Source organism: Pygocentrus nattereri, chromosome 28 (assembly GCF_015220715.1).
Source record: "Pygocentrus nattereri isolate fPygNat1 chromosome 28, fPygNat1.pri, whole genome shotgun sequence".
Classification (NCBI taxonomy): domain Eukaryota; kingdom Metazoa; phylum Chordata; class Actinopteri; order Characiformes; family Serrasalmidae; genus Pygocentrus; species Pygocentrus nattereri.
Window position 1 is genome coordinate 13,671,622 of NC_051238.1, and position 18,878 is coordinate 13,690,499.

General features: G+C 38.9%; 1 protein-coding gene across 1 annotated transcript in view; it reads right to left on the minus strand.

Annotated features, from left to right (window-relative positions):
• Positions 1-18,878, minus strand: part of nphp4 (nephronophthisis 4) — a 280,801-nt gene that overhangs the window by 72,307 nt on the left and 189,616 nt on the right. Inside the window, exons 14-15 of the mRNA XM_017693446.2 lie at positions 13,126-13,317; positions 2,190-2,368 (exon numbers count right to left, since the gene is read on the minus strand). Of these exons, the coding sequence (XP_017548935.2) occupies positions 2,190-2,368; positions 13,126-13,317 (371 nt within the window). The remainder of the gene's footprint in view (positions 1-2,189; positions 2,369-13,125; positions 13,318-18,878) is intronic.

Consider the following 18,878-nt stretch of genomic DNA (forward strand, 5'->3'; position numbering starts at 1 on the left):
GGAGGACACGACGTCCATGATTTCCAAAAACAATTTGAAATGTGGACTCGTCAGACCACAGGACACTTTTCCACTTTGCGTCAGTCCATCTCAGATGAGCTCAGGCCCAGAGAAGCCGGCGGCGTTTCTGGGTGTTGTTGATATACGGCTTTCACTTTGCATGGCAGAGTTTAAAATTGCACTTGTAGATGGAGCGACGAACTGTGTTCACTGACAGTGGTTTTCTGAAGTGTTCCTGAGTCCATGTGATAATATCCATTACAGAATGATGTTGTTTTTTAATGCAGTGCCGCCTGAGGGATCGAAGGTCACGGGCATTCAACATTGGTTTTCTGCCTTGCTGATTACTTGCAGAGATTTCTGCAGATTCTCTGAACCTTTTGATGATCTTATGGACTGTAGATGATGAAATCCCTAAATTCCTTGCAATTGCACGTTGAGAAACATTGTTCTTAAGCTGTTGGACTATTTGCTCACACAGTTGTTCACAAAGTGGTGAACCTCACCCCATCCTTGCTTGTGAAAGACTGAGCCTTTCAGGGATGCTCCCTTTACACCCAATCATGACACTCAGCTGTTTCCAATTAACCTGTTCACCTGTGGAATGTTCAAAACAGGTGTTTTTTGAGCATTCCTCAACTTTCCCAGTCTTTTGTTGCCCCTGTCCCAACTTCTTTGGAACATGTTGCAGGCATCAAATTCAAAACGAGTGAATATTTGCAAAAAACAAAGTTTATCAGTTTGAACATTAAATATCTTGTCTTTGTAGTGTATTCAATTGAATATAGGTTGAAAAGAATTTGCAAATCATTGTATTCTGTTTTTATTTATGTTTTACACAACGTCCCAACTTCATTGGAATTGGGGTTGTACTTTGCACAGTAAAGTTCTCTTTTACATGCACTTTGTTTCACCTCCTTCACTACAATGATGCATTTCATTAATGTTAAAATTCATAATGTGTGAGAGCCATAAATGTTCAACAGTACCATCAGCAAATATATTCAAAACTAATAATTCAATAATTAATGAGAAATATATAGTTAGTTTCAGGAAAAAATTATAATACACACACACACACACACACACACCCACACACACACCCACACCCACACCCACACACACACACACACACACATTTTCTAAGCCGCTTCTCCCTCAGGGTCACGGGAATGATAATATGATATGATAATGAATAGACCAACACAAATTATGCAAAATCATCTTTCCACTAATTGACATTAAAAGTTAAGAACATTTTTGCCCTCTTCTGTAAGGGGGAGCTCCCAAAAGCTACCAATTTGGAGATCAACCAACATATTCAATACTGTATTAATTTCTAAAGCATTGTATATTGTAAAAGCATTGTATATATCAATACTGTATTAATTTCTAAAGCATTGTATATTGTAAAAGCATTGTATATATCAATACTGTATTAATTTCTAAAGCATTGTATATTGTAAAAGCATTGTATATATCAATACTGTATTAATTTCTTAATTTCTAAGCCTTTACAGAGGTACTTATATGCATATAAGTATATATATATATATATATATATATATATATATATATATATATATATATATATATATATATGTGTCAGGGAAAAAGCAAAACATAAAATATAGGCCATTTTTGATGTTTTATTTATTTAACCCCAGAAGTTCAGAAAATAAACTGTAATTGTGCATTAAAATGTGCAGAAGTGTTCTCTGTAGATTATGTGTACTTATTTTCACTTAGAAAATAATAAGAAAACAACAAAAACAAACAAAAAAACATACTTTCCCTGATTTTTGCATGCAACTGTTCATCTTAATTACGCCCACAGACAACACTTTCCAGTGTAGAGAGGAAGGCAATGCATAGAATGATGTCACCAACTATCTAGATCTTTAATATGTATATTTGGGGGTACTCCAGAACCAGGATTGAGAACCACTGCATTCAATTACACCTATCCCAAGTGAAACAGACACTGCCATGTGCTTTTATTTTGTAGTGAATGGAACGAGGTACTCGCCAGCAGCAGGTGCTCAAAATACGACACGTCCAATCCCATTATGTGAAAACACGAGGAGGTAATTCATGACAAGATCTTTGCCAGAGAGCTACCCAGACAGTGGTGTTAAAGCTGGCAGAGTGGGGCTCCCCCTGCGGTGGCATGCGGAGGCTAATCTCACCTGAGCTCAGCGTGCCGTCCTTGTTGATAAGCGTGAGGACACAGGGGTAATCAGGTAGGGGCTTGGGCTCGGGCTCCAGCAGCTGGAGGCGCTGGGTGGTGACAGGAGGGAAGCGGTACAGCTGAAAGGTGAAATGGACGGAGCTCGGCCAATTCACAGGCACACCTGCCTGGGGGACCCTGTGGACATCAAGGAATTATGGGTTAAAACAAAGCGTAGTCTGGAGCAAAGACTGAAACAATGAAATGATCTAAGCCATGGGAAAAAAAATTACTTTTGAAGACATTTTCCATGTCTAATCCATGGCTCATTTTCTAGCAGTAGAGAAAAAGCTTTCTAAGAGAAAGATTTCTGTGAATAATAATCATAGTTTAAGTAAAATAATAAAGTTTAAGTAAAATTGAAGTTAATTTAATTTCGCTGAATCATTGCACTTCTTGTGTTTAAACTCCCCATATTGTAATATTACTCTTATTTCATTGTTCAGTTTGGTAGGAAAACAAAGCCTTAAATTCAGGATTTTTCTTCTCCATGGTATCTAGGCAGATGCAGCCAAGCGATCTGTCTCATTGATTAGGCCTTCAGGATCTGAACTGAAAGCCTAATGTGTCAGATTAAGCACTAACATAATTGAAAGTAACAGTGGAGTCAACCAATTGTGTTTGAACAGTTTTGCAAGAGACCTTCTGGATGTCCTAGATTAGTCACTGACTGCAGGTATGAGTGGTAATACAACTGGGTTTCAGTTAGATGTCAGAATTGGAGCTCTGTGGCTGCAGCTTTATGCCAGGGCTCTTGCTTTGCTGTTTAACTGTTTACAAGGTAAAATATATGTTAATATGTCTGTTAGGGTGTTGAGATAAACATGGATCATCTTGCACATTCACAATTCATCTAGAACAGCCAAAAAAATGTTTATATGAATCACCATTAGCTAAGGGCTAACATGGGACCCATAGGGGCACTAGCAGAAATTAGCATTGTTGCACCAAAACAAACTCAATAACCAGGCAAGGAATTTAGACCCAAAGTCTCTCATTATGTTCCCAAAATTAATCAATTTAACAGATGCTTTTTCTTTTTCTCCCAAAAGAATAGATCTGAAAAGGCCTGAATCTCAGCTGGGGCAGTACGTGTCCACTCACACCTGTTGAGGCTTCAGAGTGATCCAGGATCATTAAAATGACCCAGACAAATATTACTTTAATCAGGAACCTTTGATGTTCTGTGTTTTCAACCTCATACCTACTTCTGTCAATATGGTCTTCAAAATTAAGTATCACAAAATAAAGTGGACTATTCTTCAATAAATATTTTGTGTTAAAAAAAAGAGAAAGGAGTATTATTTATGTAGTGGGAAATGAAAGGAACAGTAACAGTATGCAATAGTAATGACTAATAGCTTTAACAGAAGCTGTCGTCATTTATTTAGAAGTGACTGTGCTGCCTTCTGCATGAAGGAAAAAATGCCTCCTTTCTGCAGTGAAAATTCTCAAGTCACAAAGTGACATTATATTTATGATCTCATAATTCTCTCAGAAGGTGCGAGAAAATCATAAAGTAAATCACTCTATTTAAATCACGTGGTGCCTCAGCAGTTCCTGGACGCAAGATCGATAACTTTCTTGCAAATTCATTGCTCTCTGCCCTTTCACTGTCAGAGGAAAGAAAAATCAATATGAATATAGTTATTGTGATTTGGTGAAGGTTGCTTTCTTGGCTGGAATTATTACCTAAACATGATGCAACAAAATGAAAATTAATTTTGTACACTATAATTCAACAGCACAGTATGAATGAATCTATCTATCTATAAACTAACAAATAAATGAACACTACTACAATACTAATCAACATACACAGATTCCCTCATCTTCTAACTCACATTGTGTATTTATGTGTTTTATGATGTTTTAATAGATTATACAGAGAAAATAATCTTGGCCTCATCAGTCCACAATGTTCAAGAACCTTTGTGTCTCATTTCCTTGGAAATTCCAATCTAGCCTTCTGATTCTTCTTGCTGATGAGTGGTTTGCATCTTGTAGTGCTGCTTGTTGGTGATGTCACTGACTTGTGTTTGTTTTTTTCTCCACAGCTCTCACAATGTCTCATCAACTGCTGCTGTTTTCCCTTGCTGACCTGTTTAATGCCTGAGTGTTAATATAATGTTAATAGTGGTTACTTTCTTTTCAGTATGTTCTTCTTCGTTTCAGTATGCTCATGCTCCATTACCTATGCTCAATGCTTGTGTGATGGCTCTGAGCAGTTTTCTCCCATAGATCTTTTTTACAAATAAATGCAGTCTTCATGGGCCAAACTCAGTGCTCAAACCAAGAGTAGACATTCACAGCTATTATCTGTTTAAACAATCAATCTAACAGGGCACATCGGGGTAACAAGAAACACTTGTCAGTCACATGGCCTAAAACCTCATTTCCAAAAAGTTGTCACGCTGTGCAGAATGTAAATAAAAATAGAATGCAATGACAAGCAAAGCTTGTAAACCATAATTTTAAAGGAAAACATGACAAAGACAAAAAATCAAAGGTTGAAACTGAGGAATGTTATTGTTTTTTAAAAATATATGCCCATTTTGAATTTGATGCCAACAACACGTTCCAAAAAAGTTGGGGAAGTGGGCATGTTTACCACTACTTTCATTACCTCTTCTTTTAACAACTCTCTGTAAGTGTTTGGGAACTGAGGAGACCAATTGCTGTAGTTTTGAAAGAGAAATGTTTTCCCATTCTTGCTTAACATAGGATTTAAGCTGCTCAATAGTTTGGGGTCTCCTTTGTCGTATATTTCATTTCATTATGTGCCACATTTTATCAGTGGTGACAGGTCTGGACTGCAGGCAGGTCAGTTTAGCACCCGGACTCCTTTAATACGGAGCCATGCTGTTGTAACACGTACAGAATGTGGTTTGTCATTGTCTTACTGAAATAATCAAGGCCTTCCTTGAAAAAGACGTCATCCGGATAACAGCAAATGTTGCCAAAACATGTATATATCATTTAGCATTATTGGTGCCTTCACAGATGTGCACATCACCCATGCCATGTGCACTAATGCACCCCATACCATCATGAATACTGGCTTTTGAACTGTGCACTGATAACAAGCTGAGTGGAGGACACAGTGTCCATGATTTCCAAAAAGAATTTCAAATGTTGATTCGTTCACTTTTCCACTTCTCCTCAGTGCATTTTAAATGAGCTCAGGCCCAGAGAAGGCGGCAGTGTTTCTGGATCCTGTTTATGTACCGTTTCTTCATTGCATTTGAAAGTGTTCACTTGCATTTGTGGATGCAGTGACAAACCGTTTTCACAGACAGTGGTTTTCAGACGTTTTTCTGAGTCCACGCAGTGATTTTCACTAAAGAATGTCTGTTTTTAATGCAGTGCTGCCTGAAGGCTCAAAGATCATGGCCAGCAAATACTGTTTTTTGCCCTTGCATACAGAGATTTCTCTAGATTCTCTGAATCTTTTAATGATATTATGTACTTTTTTGGAAATGGGGTTGTAATACTTTTTCTATTAATATTCATCTTTTGACCTCAAACCCAAATGTCTTCAGTGTATTGCAAAAACAAAAGAACTCCACTACTTTCAGAGGAGACTGTAACTGAATGAAAATGAAATCTAAAGGCTTATGTTTAAATGCAGTGGTTTTCAAAATACTCATCAGGAACCCCCAGACAGTCCACATCTCTGTGTTGGTACGACAACAAAAGTGTTGTCTGGGTGGCCCTGAGGACTCTTTTGAAAACCACTCTTTGAATGTAAATGAAATATTCTAACTAATTCTAAAACAAATTAAAACAGTACAGTTAAATCCTGTATGCAAAATATTTTAAAAAACGATATTTTATCATGGAATTAATCATTCATAATAATTAATAATTAAAATCATACAAAATTAACAAGAAGTGTTTTTTTAGCCCAGTGCTTTGTTTTTTTGTTTTTGAGGTTTCTCCTCACGAAGCTGCTCGAGAAAATGATAATAGTGAGTAAAGCTGTATCAGGACAAAAGACAGACACATTTCTAAAAAGGATCTGAAATATAAGAGCAGAGTACTTAGAATAGTTTGATTTGTTTAAAATTTGGTTTTGTTTTTTTTGGTCTCTAACTATTTCAGAGCTCTGTTGTCTTCATTATTATCCTACAATGTGGAAAGTAGAAAAAAAAAACAATCTTTCTATGGGTAGGTGTGTCCATGCAGTGTGTGCATGTTCATTTTCACAGATGCTGCATGATTAATAATGATAATAAAAAAGAAGAAAACAAACAAATAAATGAAGAACACCAGTGCATAAATATATAAATAAGTGAATAAAATAAATTAATCAAAGTCCTTGGTGACATTTCTGAGCTGAAAAGGTGATCTAAAGAGCGTGCCTCTATCCTCCACACAGAATAAATTAAAACGGAGGGATAGATTAAGGAGGGATGATTGCTTTCTTTGCCTTCTGTGGAAAGATTAGCAATCTATCACTTAGCATTAGATAAGGGGGAATTGCATATGGACAATCCCCACACGCACACACACACACACACGCACACACACACACGCACGCACGCACGCACACACACACACACACACACACACACACACACACACACACACACACACACACACACACACACACCTCAGAAGTCACAATTTAAACATTATTCACTGAGAAAGCGAGCTGACCTCTGAGCCAATCAGCCAGGCAAGCATTCATCTATTAGAGTCGTCTTCTTCACATCAAGTCAAGGCTTCACTCATTAATATTCATCATGTAAACAGACAAGAAGAATAAATACACAGGTCGAGTGAAAGAAAAATAACACATGCACATGTTTACTCTCTCTAAACCGCCCCCCACACACACACATACACACACAGGCAATTTAATGCAGAGGCTTACCTGAGCTCAACAGAGACTTACCACAATTTTCCTAAATTTATGCATAATTACCTGTTTAAGATGTAAACAAAGTAATTCAGAGAGATTTGGTGTGAAATGCTCTGTTCTGGAGAAACATAACTAGTAGAACTGTTCAGAGTAGTGGTGATAGGAACCAGGAGATGTCTGAAGCATCTGAAGCCTCATAAGAAACTATTAATGGTTCTCAGAGCTCTTACACATTGTTTTATGATAGTTCTGAGATGAGGTTTTGTCCTCAAACGCATTTTTTTCTGTTGAAATCCATTCATGGTGGAGTGGTACATTCAAGGCAAAAACAATACCCAAAGAACACTTACATTTCAGATTCACCACTATTTAGCCAGTATCAATATTACATAGAAGACATGCATAGGTTCACTGGTGGAAGGTAAATAAAATGGCTATATTTCTTTTCTAGATATGATCCCAGTTCCTCACCTGGGGCAAGATTTACAAAGGTGTCTTTAAAAAAAAAAAATCTTAAATGTGTGCTTTTTCATTCTTAAATAAAAACTTAAGCGAAATCGTTATTCTTCAAATAACCTCTTAAGAGCTATCTTATTTTCTTTTATTATTACTTTTAAAAATAATTCTAAAAATAAGTGGTATTCTTAAAAATATTTTGTTCTTAAATGTGTTCTTAACCTTAGAATAGCCTGAAACAGGACGAGTTCCTAAAATAAGCATCTAAATTGATTACTCTTGGACGCTGCCTCTGCCTGCCTGCATGTCATTTATGGTATTGGGTAAAATGGACTGTAGCTCAACATAAGAAAACTATGGAGATTTTTGGAAGAACGTCTAAAGAAAATAAGATTATCTTGAGAGTATTTGAGAACTTCCCAAGGTTCTTTCGAGAGCTGCATTTAAGAACATTCTTATGAACTTCTCAGTGTTTGTCTTAAGGACCTTCAAGTTGTTTCTTACGAAAGTTCTCATGAATTTGGCCCCTGGTTCCCACCATAAGTTGGTTTCTCTATAATGAACCATCTCACATCAAACGACAAAGAATCACTGTGTTTAGATTTCAATGACTGAATTATGCAGAACTTTGCAGGAAAATTGAGGGAATTCCCCTTTAAGTTTTTGGATGCTGTGTGTTGTTTTGTGTGCATATTTCAGTTATTGGTTCAGTTGAATGTCAGTCATGCGACCACCTCTTTCCATGCCAACTAAATCTGGTGCAATTTGTCCACATGAGTCAAGAGGGGACAAGGGTGTCATCTTATGTTGCGCTGATATTGGGGATTTTAACTGGATTTGTAGAGCCCACAGTCACCTGTAAATGAATTTAAATAGCTGTCTTTTAACTTATTAATCTAGAGTCTGGTGAATAATTGAACTGTCTATGTAACATTGTTCCCATTTGCCTTTTAATCTTCATTAATACATGCCTAAAATGAAGGTAAAAATCACTGGCTAGCTGCCTTAGAGTCACTGTCGTTCATGTTCCTTCTTCATGGAAAAGAGATGAAAAGCTGTGTCTATTTAAAATTATAATTACTGATTATGCTGGTCTGTATCTTGTATTATGTTTTGAAAACACTGCAGTGGGTTTAAAATGCATGAACGAAACAAGTCTGAGACAAGAAGTGTTGAAGCTAAGTATCTACTTTCTTCTTAATCACTGGGCTTTGTATGAAGGCTAAGAGGGAAGCTTGTTGAAATAAACAAAAAACATTTAAATCCCTTTCAAATATAATTAGGTAATTAGGATTCTGTGTTTGTGTGTGTGTGTGAGAGTGTGTGTGTGTGTGTGTGTGTGTGTGTGTGTGTGTGTGTGTGTGTGTGTGTGTGTGTGTGTGTGCGTGTGTGTGTGTATGCATTTTCTCTCAGAAAGAGGAGACTGCAACAGAATGGGGTTTGCATGGATGTAGCTTATGTAGATTTAGCGCAGAGACACGAACAAAAAAAAAATAATCAAAAGTTCATCAGGTTGCCATGCGTCACAATACAGCATGCAAGACTACAAGATGAGAGAGGGGGTGGGGACAGAGAGGACAGGAGATATAAGAGGATACGGACAGTCAGAGGAGAAAAGAGAGAAAAGAGAAAAGGGGACAGAGACAGACATAGGGAGAAAGAAAGAGAGAGTAAGAAAAATAGTAGGACAGAAAAAGCACAGTAAAGGAGAGAAAAACAGAAAGAAAAGGAGGGAGAGGGAATGGAGAGAGATTGAAAAAAAATGAAAGAGGAGGGTAGAGAGAAAAAAGAGGGAGAGAACAGCAAGAGCAAGACAAATGGGAAAGGGAAAGAGAAGGAGAGCAGAAAAAGGAGAAAGAAAGAAAGAAAGAAAGAAAGAAAGAAAGAAAGAAAGAAAGAAAGAAAGAAAGAAGCATCAGAATGAGAAAACAATAAAGAGAAGAGAAAAGAGAAGAAAAATGAGCGAAATTGTCAAATTGCACTGCAGGCAGTTGTCCTTTCTGAAGGCATTTCTGAGTGATAAAAACAAATAATATCCCTCGCTTCACTCAGTTTGCAGATGTGAAATTGCACTCCTTCCTTCCTCCTCCTGCTGGAAAGTGCTGAAGACATGATAAAAGAGGAGAAAGAGAGAGCACTTCCTCTTCATCCATCATTTTCTTGTTTTCTGATGTCAGAGAAGAAGACCGCAGTCCATGTTTTTAACAGTTCTGGCACAGCCGGCATTGCCGAGAGCTGTTGGTTCCAGAGACAACGTCAATGTGGAGATATGCCTGTGTTCCACTTCGTTTTGGGGCTGTCAGTTGGAAGATATGTTTACGTTACCATAAGAATGGAGGTCAGGGGCTAAACGCAGCCAGGAGCTCCAGTAGAGGGATGTGAGCCTCACAGAGCACAGCAGTGGTGAATGGAAAAAGGATGCCATGGCCTGTGTTTAGAGCACTGATGCTGCAGGCTGGATCACATTCTCCTGCAACAGAATGATCTGTAAATCTTTCATTCCTCTCCAATAGCTCCTCAGGACTAGCAGGGCTGCACAGCTCACGGCTTGGCAGAGCCATGACAGCAGCGGTGCTCCAATCAGCGAGAGCGTTCGGGCCAATATGCTCAGAGTAATAAACAGTATATCAGTAAACACAGACAGTCTAATCCATCTGTACAGAAGCACTCCAGCCATCAGTAGCACACACTAGTGAAGAACTGAAGCAGGTACTGGATGATACCTGTACATACTGGACTTCTTAAAGGAGATAATTAAGCTAATATAAACATAAAACATAAAATCATAATGTATTGCTTATTTATATTTAGTCTAATGCTGGTGTTGCTTTTCTCCGCTTTCTAAGACTTTTGCACAGTGTACAGCAAGGGTTCTTAACCTGGGGGTTGGAACATGGTCCCTGGGGGGTCGTGAGAGCGGTGCTACAAAGAGAGGGTCGTAAAAAAAAGTTTAACCCCAAAGAAGGGTCACAAGATGAAAGTAGTTAAGAACTCCTGGAGCCTGTTTACATCTTGCTTTAATGTGTATCTGGAGATTCAATTTACACTTTCCACTAAAACGTGTCCTCAGTTTGGGATGCAATTGTTCTTTTCACATGTAAAACGTATGTCAACACATAAGTCGAATGAAGTGCAGTCTCTCTCCTCAGTTCCCAAGCACTTACAGAGCGCGATGTAAAGAGGTGATGTAACACAGCTGTAAACATGCTCCTGTCCCAGCTGTTTTAAAATGTGTTGCTGGAGTCACATTCAAAACAGTGTTTTCAAAAACAATACAATTTCTCAGTTTCAACACTTAATTTGTTATCTTTGTTTTATTTTCAATTACATATAGGGTTTAAAGGATGGGTTGCATTGTATCTATTATCTTTGGTAAATACTGTACTAACATTTCATTTGTTTAATGTTCTTGTAACTTGTGATTGGTCATTCTCGTACTATTATTTGTCAATATATACAAATATTACAATATTTGTCTTTATTGTATATCTATCTTCTTCTTCTTCTTCTTCTTCTTTCGACTGCTCCCTTTAGGGGTCGCCACAGCGGATCATCTGCCTCCATCTTGCCCTATCCATTGCCCCCTCTACTTTCACACCAACCATCATGTCCACCTTCACTACATTATTGTATATCTATCTATAAAACATTTAAAACAACACATCCTCCACACAGAATTTTATTTATTAAAAATAAAAAAATGCAATATAATGTGTGGGAAAAAATTATATACATATGTGTGTGTGTGTGTGTGTGTGTATAATATCAAACCAAATATTTTTTTCTTATGTTAATCTAATCTAACATATATATATATATATATATATATATATATATATATATATATATATATATATATATATATATATATATATATATATATATATATATATGTGTGTGTGTGTGTGTGTATACACTGCTCAAAAAAATAAAGGGAACACTCAAATAACACATCCTAGATCTGAATGAATGAAATATTCTCATTGAATACTTTGTTCTGTACAAAGTTGAATGTGCTGACAACAAAATCACACAAAAATCATCAATGGAAATCGAATTTATTAACCAATGGAGGCCTGGATTTGGAGTCACACACAAAATTAAAGTGGAACGACACAATACAGGCTGATCCAACTTTGATGTGATGTCCTTAAAACACGTCAAAATGAGGCTCAGTATTGTGTGTGGCCTCCACGTGCCTGTATGACCTCCCTACAATGCCTGGGCATGCTCCTGATGAGGTGGCGGATGGACTCCTGAGGGATCTCCTCCCAGACCTGGACTAAAGCATCTGCCAACTCCTGGACAGTCTGTGGTGCAACGTGGCGTTGGTGGATGGAGCGAGACATGATGTCCCAGATGTGCTCAATCGGATTCAGGTCTGGGGAATGGGCGGGCCAGTCCATAGCTTCAATGCCTTCATCTTGCAGGAACTGCCGACACACTCCAGCCACATGAGGTCTAGCATTGTCCTGCATTAGGAGGAACCCAGGGCCAACCGCACCAGCATATGGTCTCACAAGGGGTCTGAGGATCTCATCTCGGTACCTAATGGCAGTCAGGCTACCTCTGGCGAGCACATGGAGGGCTGTGCGGCCCTCCAAAGAAATGCCACCCCACACCATTACTGACCCACTGCCAAACCGGTCATGCTGAAGGATGTTGCAGGCAGCAGATCGCTCTCCACGGCGTCTCCAGACTCTGTCACGTCTGTCACATGTGCTCAGTGTGAACCTGCTTTCATCTGTGAAGAGCACAGGGCACCAGTGGCGAATTTGCCAATCCTGGTGTTCTCTGGCAAATGCCAAGCGTCCTGCATGGTGTTGGGCTGTCAGCACAACCCCCGTCTGTGCACTTCGGGCCCTCATACCATCCTCATGGAGTCGGTTTCTAACCGTTTGTGCAGACACATGCACATTTGGCCTGCTGGAGGTCACAAATGCTCCTCCTGTTCCTCCTTGCACAAAGGCGGAGGTAGCGGTCCTGCTGCTGGGTTGTTGCCCTCCTACGCCCTCCTGGTAGCGCCTCCAGCCTCTGGACACTACGCTGACAGACACAGCAAACCTTCTTGCCACAGCTCACATTGATGTGCAATCCTGGATGAGCTGCACTACCTGAGCCACTTGTGTGGGTTGTAGAGTCCGTCTCATGTTACCACGAGTGTGAAAGCACCACCAACATTCAAAAGTGACCAAAACATCAGCCAGAAAGCAGAAAGGTACTGAGAAGTGGTCTGTGGTCCCGACCTGCAAAACCACTCCTTTATTGAGTGTGTCTTGCTAATTGCCAATAATTTCCACCTGTTGTCTATTCCATTTGCACAACAGCTGTGAAATTGATGGTCAATCAGTGTTGCTTCCTAAGTGGACAGTTTGATTTCACAGAAGTTTGATTTACTTGGAGTTATATTGTGTTGTTTAAGTGTTCCCTTTATTTTTTTGAGCAGCGTATATTAGATTAGATTAATATAAGAAAAAAATATTTGGTTTGATTAGATTCAGAGCTTTTCCTCTAATTCAGCTACTCTACTAGAATCAGAATGATGCATGAGTGCATGCACACGTAAACAGACCTGGTAAAAGCCAGAAACTGAAGGATAAGCGTGTTGGCCTGCAGTGGGTCTGCCTCTTCTCTCTGGGGATCAAAGTTCACTGGCTCGGCTGGATCCAGCACTTCAGCCACTTGGCCGAGCTCGTCGCGGATTTCAGGAAAGCGAGAGGAGAAGAGCTGAGCCAAAGAGCCACGAGAGCTCGTCCTGCTGGAGCTGAGAAGAAAAGGAGACAGGAGTGTTTAAAGTTTCATACACCAACAGTGTAGAGGTGAGCGTTAATCTAATTTACTTATCATACCATTATTACTTTTAAACATAATGTTGTTAATAGTTTCACTGCAGCTCTTATTTGAAAAGAATGCAAGTGGCGAACTGAAGACACACCACAAAAAGACAAAAAAACTTTGTGTGAGCTCTAATTTACTTATTCTCTTTTTTACCAATTAGTTATTGTACTGTAATCATTTGTTGCGTGTATGAATGTGGTATTAGTGGTAACAGCGCTTTTGCTTTCCTCCTACTTACCGTCATATGTCTCATTATCTAGGTGCTGCTGAAACAATTATTGCAACATTTTTTTTACATATTGCCCAACTCCACAACTGCGACTCTGCTGCATTCATGCATTGCAATGCAATTGCAAATGTATGTGTGGTGAAAGAACATGTACTCCCCTTAAGCTCCAGAGCACCTGAGATGTGAGAATAGAGAAGCCCCAGAGAGAAGACCAGGAAAACAGCCTGAGGGCCTGAGTACTGCTCTCTTTCAGTTTATGCCTATTGTTCCATTCAACGATTACACTATTTCTCCATAGCTTTGGTGTCCATGGGGCACTACAGCCCAGACATACTGTGTAAGCAAAGGTTAAATCAGAATATGTGAGGTGGTGGAGCTCTGCTTTTAATGGGTAGTATCAATGAGGATACAATATAATTGAATCACTATAATTTAAATTATCTTATTATATGGCAGTTATCAGCATTAATACAAGGAAAGTTTTTACATATTTATTTACATCCACATCTATCCAGCTAGGTACAAGTGTGCCTTTTAGAGCAGAAATGAAATGAAAACTAACATTTTTTACCTTATTAGTTCATGTCATTAGTTATATTATGCAGGAGTCATCATAGTATATTATTTATATAAATAAAATTTTAAAATGTTCTTTTCTCATAATCCTTGACTTTTGTCTGCCTCTCAAATGTCTTCCGAGTTTATTACATCACTGGGCACAAGTGGGTGGGAACAATAATATTAACCAATAAAATCATGTTTTGTAGGTTTACTGATATATTTTAATTCTCCTTTTGACCACCAACAAAACATCTGTCTCAGAGACCCTCTTTGATTTCATAATTCTCTCTTAAAACGCACTATGATTTCTGATTTATATGGACGCTAAGTGCATTTGGCATCAGTGTGTAAAGATTATGATTACAAAAATTTAGCTCAGATTACAGGAAATCCATTCATATTAATACCCCTACTGTATGAAGATATGTTGACCTACTTCAGGAGTGACAATTTTATTAGATCATACAAACTAGGCTGCAATTACTTCAAATATGTAGGTGTATTATATATATATATATATATATATATATATATATATATATATATATAAATCACAAGTTGTGCATTGAGAAATCCTCTAATGTACAAAGCATAGTCTTTAACCACGTGTCTAAAAAGTGCAGGAAATCCATTAAAAGGAAAATCCAGCTGTACCTACATGCTTGTTTTTTTTTGATAAAATGTCAGATGAGGATAGTTACAAGATAAATGTACCTAATAAACGGGCAACTCTGGGCTGCACAGCGATGTGTTTTTTGAAGCTGAGCAGTCTTTCTTTTTTATTTTCAATGGGAAAGACACACAGCTGCTCGCAGTTTTTGCATGCCGAAAGCTTTGTGGTTTGAGTGGGGCTCTCTGGGTGCCCAGAGCTAAAAAAGTTCAAATTTGAAGCAGTCAAATATCGTATGTCATGCGCTTTTTTCAATGCTGACCAACCAGATCAAAGGTTAAAGAGCTCACTACAGTTGATGGAGGAGAGGTCCGTGATTCTGTCACACATCGACCCGTGTCACAAGACAACTTGAACTTCATTTCCCAGAACCCTCAGGAAGATCACGTGACGACGCAACTTCCCCTCCGACTCTGAAAACTTAACTGACTTCTTTACCCACAATACTGTGGGGAATCACATGACCTCTGATGAGATCACATGCTTCTATCAGTGGTCGTGCTCACCTGAATACTAACTGTTTGCACCTGTGTTTATAGTCATTTGACTTAGGAGAGTTTTGAAGCCCAGGCTTTAGTTTAGCTCTTTGCGAGGTATTGCTTATCCACGAACATCCTGAGCTTGTTTGCTGTACGTTTTTGACCATTGTTTCGTTATTTGACTTTGCCTTTTGCTTTTGCCCTTTTGTACTGTTGCCTGTGTTTGCTGATCAGTGTTTTTGGACCTTTGCCTGTTTTTTGACTTCGTTTTTGCCTTTCCTCTTTTTTGACTTTGTCTGCTCGGTGATATGATCACCGCTTTGTTTATGGTTTGTCTTTTGGATTTGACCCACGCCTGCTTTTTGACCACGCATCTGCCTAGCCATATTAAAACACCTTTTGACCCTTTAATCCGCGAGCATCTGGTGTCTGATGAATCGTCACAGATTCACAGATCTACACCATGGCAGCTTCTTAGTTTAGCAAATTTTGCTAACAGCACAACATTTACTAGTGAATAGCACTGCTTGTTGCTTATACCAGAGGTCGGCAACCCAAATGTTCAGAAGAGCCATTTGTCCCTTCAACAAAAGTGAAACCACCTTGGGAGCCACAACATTTTAGGTTTATTTTATGTTCATTTTACCATCTTGGTTGTAAATATGTCTCAGTATGTGCAAGTGTACTAGGACACAGACTTACTTTGAGCTTTTAAGATTTAGCTCAGCTGTAACTGCTTTTCTCACATCTCTGGCAGGAAACCTTTCCTCAAAAGTAAAACATTTTCATATAAAATGTCTATCAACATTTTTGACTAGGCTGAAGTCGCTTCTCATTTGCCAGCTTTTTGTTTGAATTTTCCAGCACCACCTTAAATGGTACCTTACGTGACAGACTAATACCACTGCACCTTTTAAGGCGGAACAGAAAAATTCAAATGAGAAGCTAGCGAATAAGAAACTGACGTCAACTTTGCAACTTCTAGTGTTTCTCGATGTAGGAAACGTATCAGGAAACCAGCTGAGTGCTTAGAAATACAAACTCTATTCGTCTCCAAATTATCGATGTTCATCTTAAATCTTTCTCTTTGCCTTTTTGTTAGTAGCTAGCTAGGCAAGATTGTTGTCTGTGTTGCTTTGTGACCAGCAGTCTGCACACCAACCTTTAGGGTTAAAGGGTAAATTAGCAGTTATAGGCCACATTAACTCCAGTACATTTATTGTTAGAACTGTGTTAGAACAATCAGGAGGATTAAGGAGGATTATTTTATTTTTACCTAAAAATCTTATTCTGCAATGTTGCTGGCCTATACATTTCAATACATTAGCTTCCTAGCACAGCTGGGGTCTTATGAGTGCAGTGTTTGAGATTTGTTTTACTGTTTCTTTGTTATTTATAATTATCAAGCAACACATTTGGCTAATTTTAGCTAGCCAGTTAGCTATTGTCAGCTGTTGCTTAGCAACAGGGAGAAACATAGATAGGCACCACTAAGAAATACACAGCAGTGTGACCCCTCTGACCCCCCCCCCCTCAAAAAGAAAAACGTTTGGCGCTCCACCTGCAGAGAAATGCAGCACCTTCAGAGATACGCCATGAGAACCCCGCTAAGTGTACAGTGCCAGAATTCAGCTCCTCTGCTGTGATGTGCTTCGGCCCAATTTAACCCCTAGGCCTCGCCAAACCTCCAATTTCACAAAAGGGTAAAGCAGTTCAGTAACTTCTAGCAAACCCAATAAGTACAGGGCGCCCAGGCAGAGATGGAGGGATTTTTACTGTATCAGTGCACTCTCTCTTTCCAGCGATCAGAGTGAACAGAAGCAACACAGCAGCTTGTCATTTCACTCGATTTCAAAGAACAACTGTTACACGTCCAGAACTCAAGATGACCACACTCAAAACTCATAACAACGTAATTAAGCTGCAGTTTCAGGCAGGAACACCACGGACTGCTAATGAGACGAGAAACTGACAAACCTTTTTAGAACAGCGACACTGCAACTTTCCACACTATGCCACTTAAAATATCCATCATGAAGAAACAGTAGCATTATTTTGCACTCACTGAGGTCTTGCTGGAGTTTAAAATGCCACCTCCACACTATCTACCTCCACAAACAGCTGCAGCATCTGACCAAACGCATTAGTGAATCATTCTGGTACACCCCGCAACCCGCTCAAGCATTAGAGTAATAAATACAGATATAGCTTAAAATATATAGCGGTTACAGCATTTTCACAGACTTCAGTGTCCCCTCGAGAGATTTAGAGACCTATGAGTGGACATCATGCTGGGAAATTTGCAATGCAGCACTTTGCCATAATAGCTTAAATTTGGGGGCTTATGGTTCTATGACCTCAGCTCATTTGTTTCTGAGTCCGTTCAGTAGACACGCCCCCCACCACCACTTAGTGGAAATCACAACCTCCCACAAGCGTCGGATAACTGTATTTTAAACGTGTCCCTTTTGATACAGAGAGAAAACTGTAACAAAGTTTAAAAAAAAAAAAAAAACACGATGCAGAGAGCAGGAAGAGTAAAACACTGCCTTTGGCTGCAGCGATACTGTGCGATAAGCTCTATATGAGATTTATGATGGTGAATTTTTTATAGTAGAAGTGAGCTTTGCCACTGTGGTGTGAATACAGATGAAAGTGCAGGGTTTCTATATGGCAGTGAAGTGAAATGAATAGCATGCACAGCCTCCAGCAGTCATCTGAATACTGCTACAGCCATGCAGAGTCATCGCTTCATATCACACCACAGAGTGAAAGGCCTATTAACAATCATCCCTCACTTTCTAAATTTTACAAATAAGTAAGGCCTGCATTATCAAATATACTAGTAATGGAGTAATCTGCAAGTCATTTTAACGGTTAATAATGCATCGTGTTGAGTGATGGGGGGAGAAGGGGGGCCATCCTACCTACCCAGAGAGAGCGAGGCCAATGTGCAAACACAGATTAAAAATCTTTGTATGATGCAAAAATTGAGTACCAGTAATCTACTAACACGTTTGATACTACGATACTAAAACACCTAGCAAAGTCTGAATGGGGGGTGGGTTGCCTAAAAGTCTGAGAACTGGACATGGCACTAATATCCTGATGAGCACACATGATTTTATATGCTAACATTTTAAAGAAGTTAAGGTTCTTATTTACTTTACTGCTTATTTCAGGGCATGCTGGTGTGGTGGGGTGACCAAACAGGCAGATGACTAAAAGTTCTTACTAGCTCAGTCATGTTTGTTAGGTTAGCTTTTGTTCATCATTAGCTTTCTCTTGTTGAGTTTCTCTGACCACTACTAACAGAGAGAAGGAGATTGGTGGGGAAGACAGACTGTTAAAGCTGTTTGGGTGGGAAAACCCATGTCAGGCTCCTTAAGTACACATTACTCAAGATTAGGCCTGGTCAGTTTAAATTGACCGCACTGAATTATAAGCTGCACTTATATTTTATTGTATTGCACTGTGTATTGTAGTTTATTGTATTGTATTTTATTGCATTGAATGGCACAGAGTTCTGTGTTCAACTCTGTTCCTTT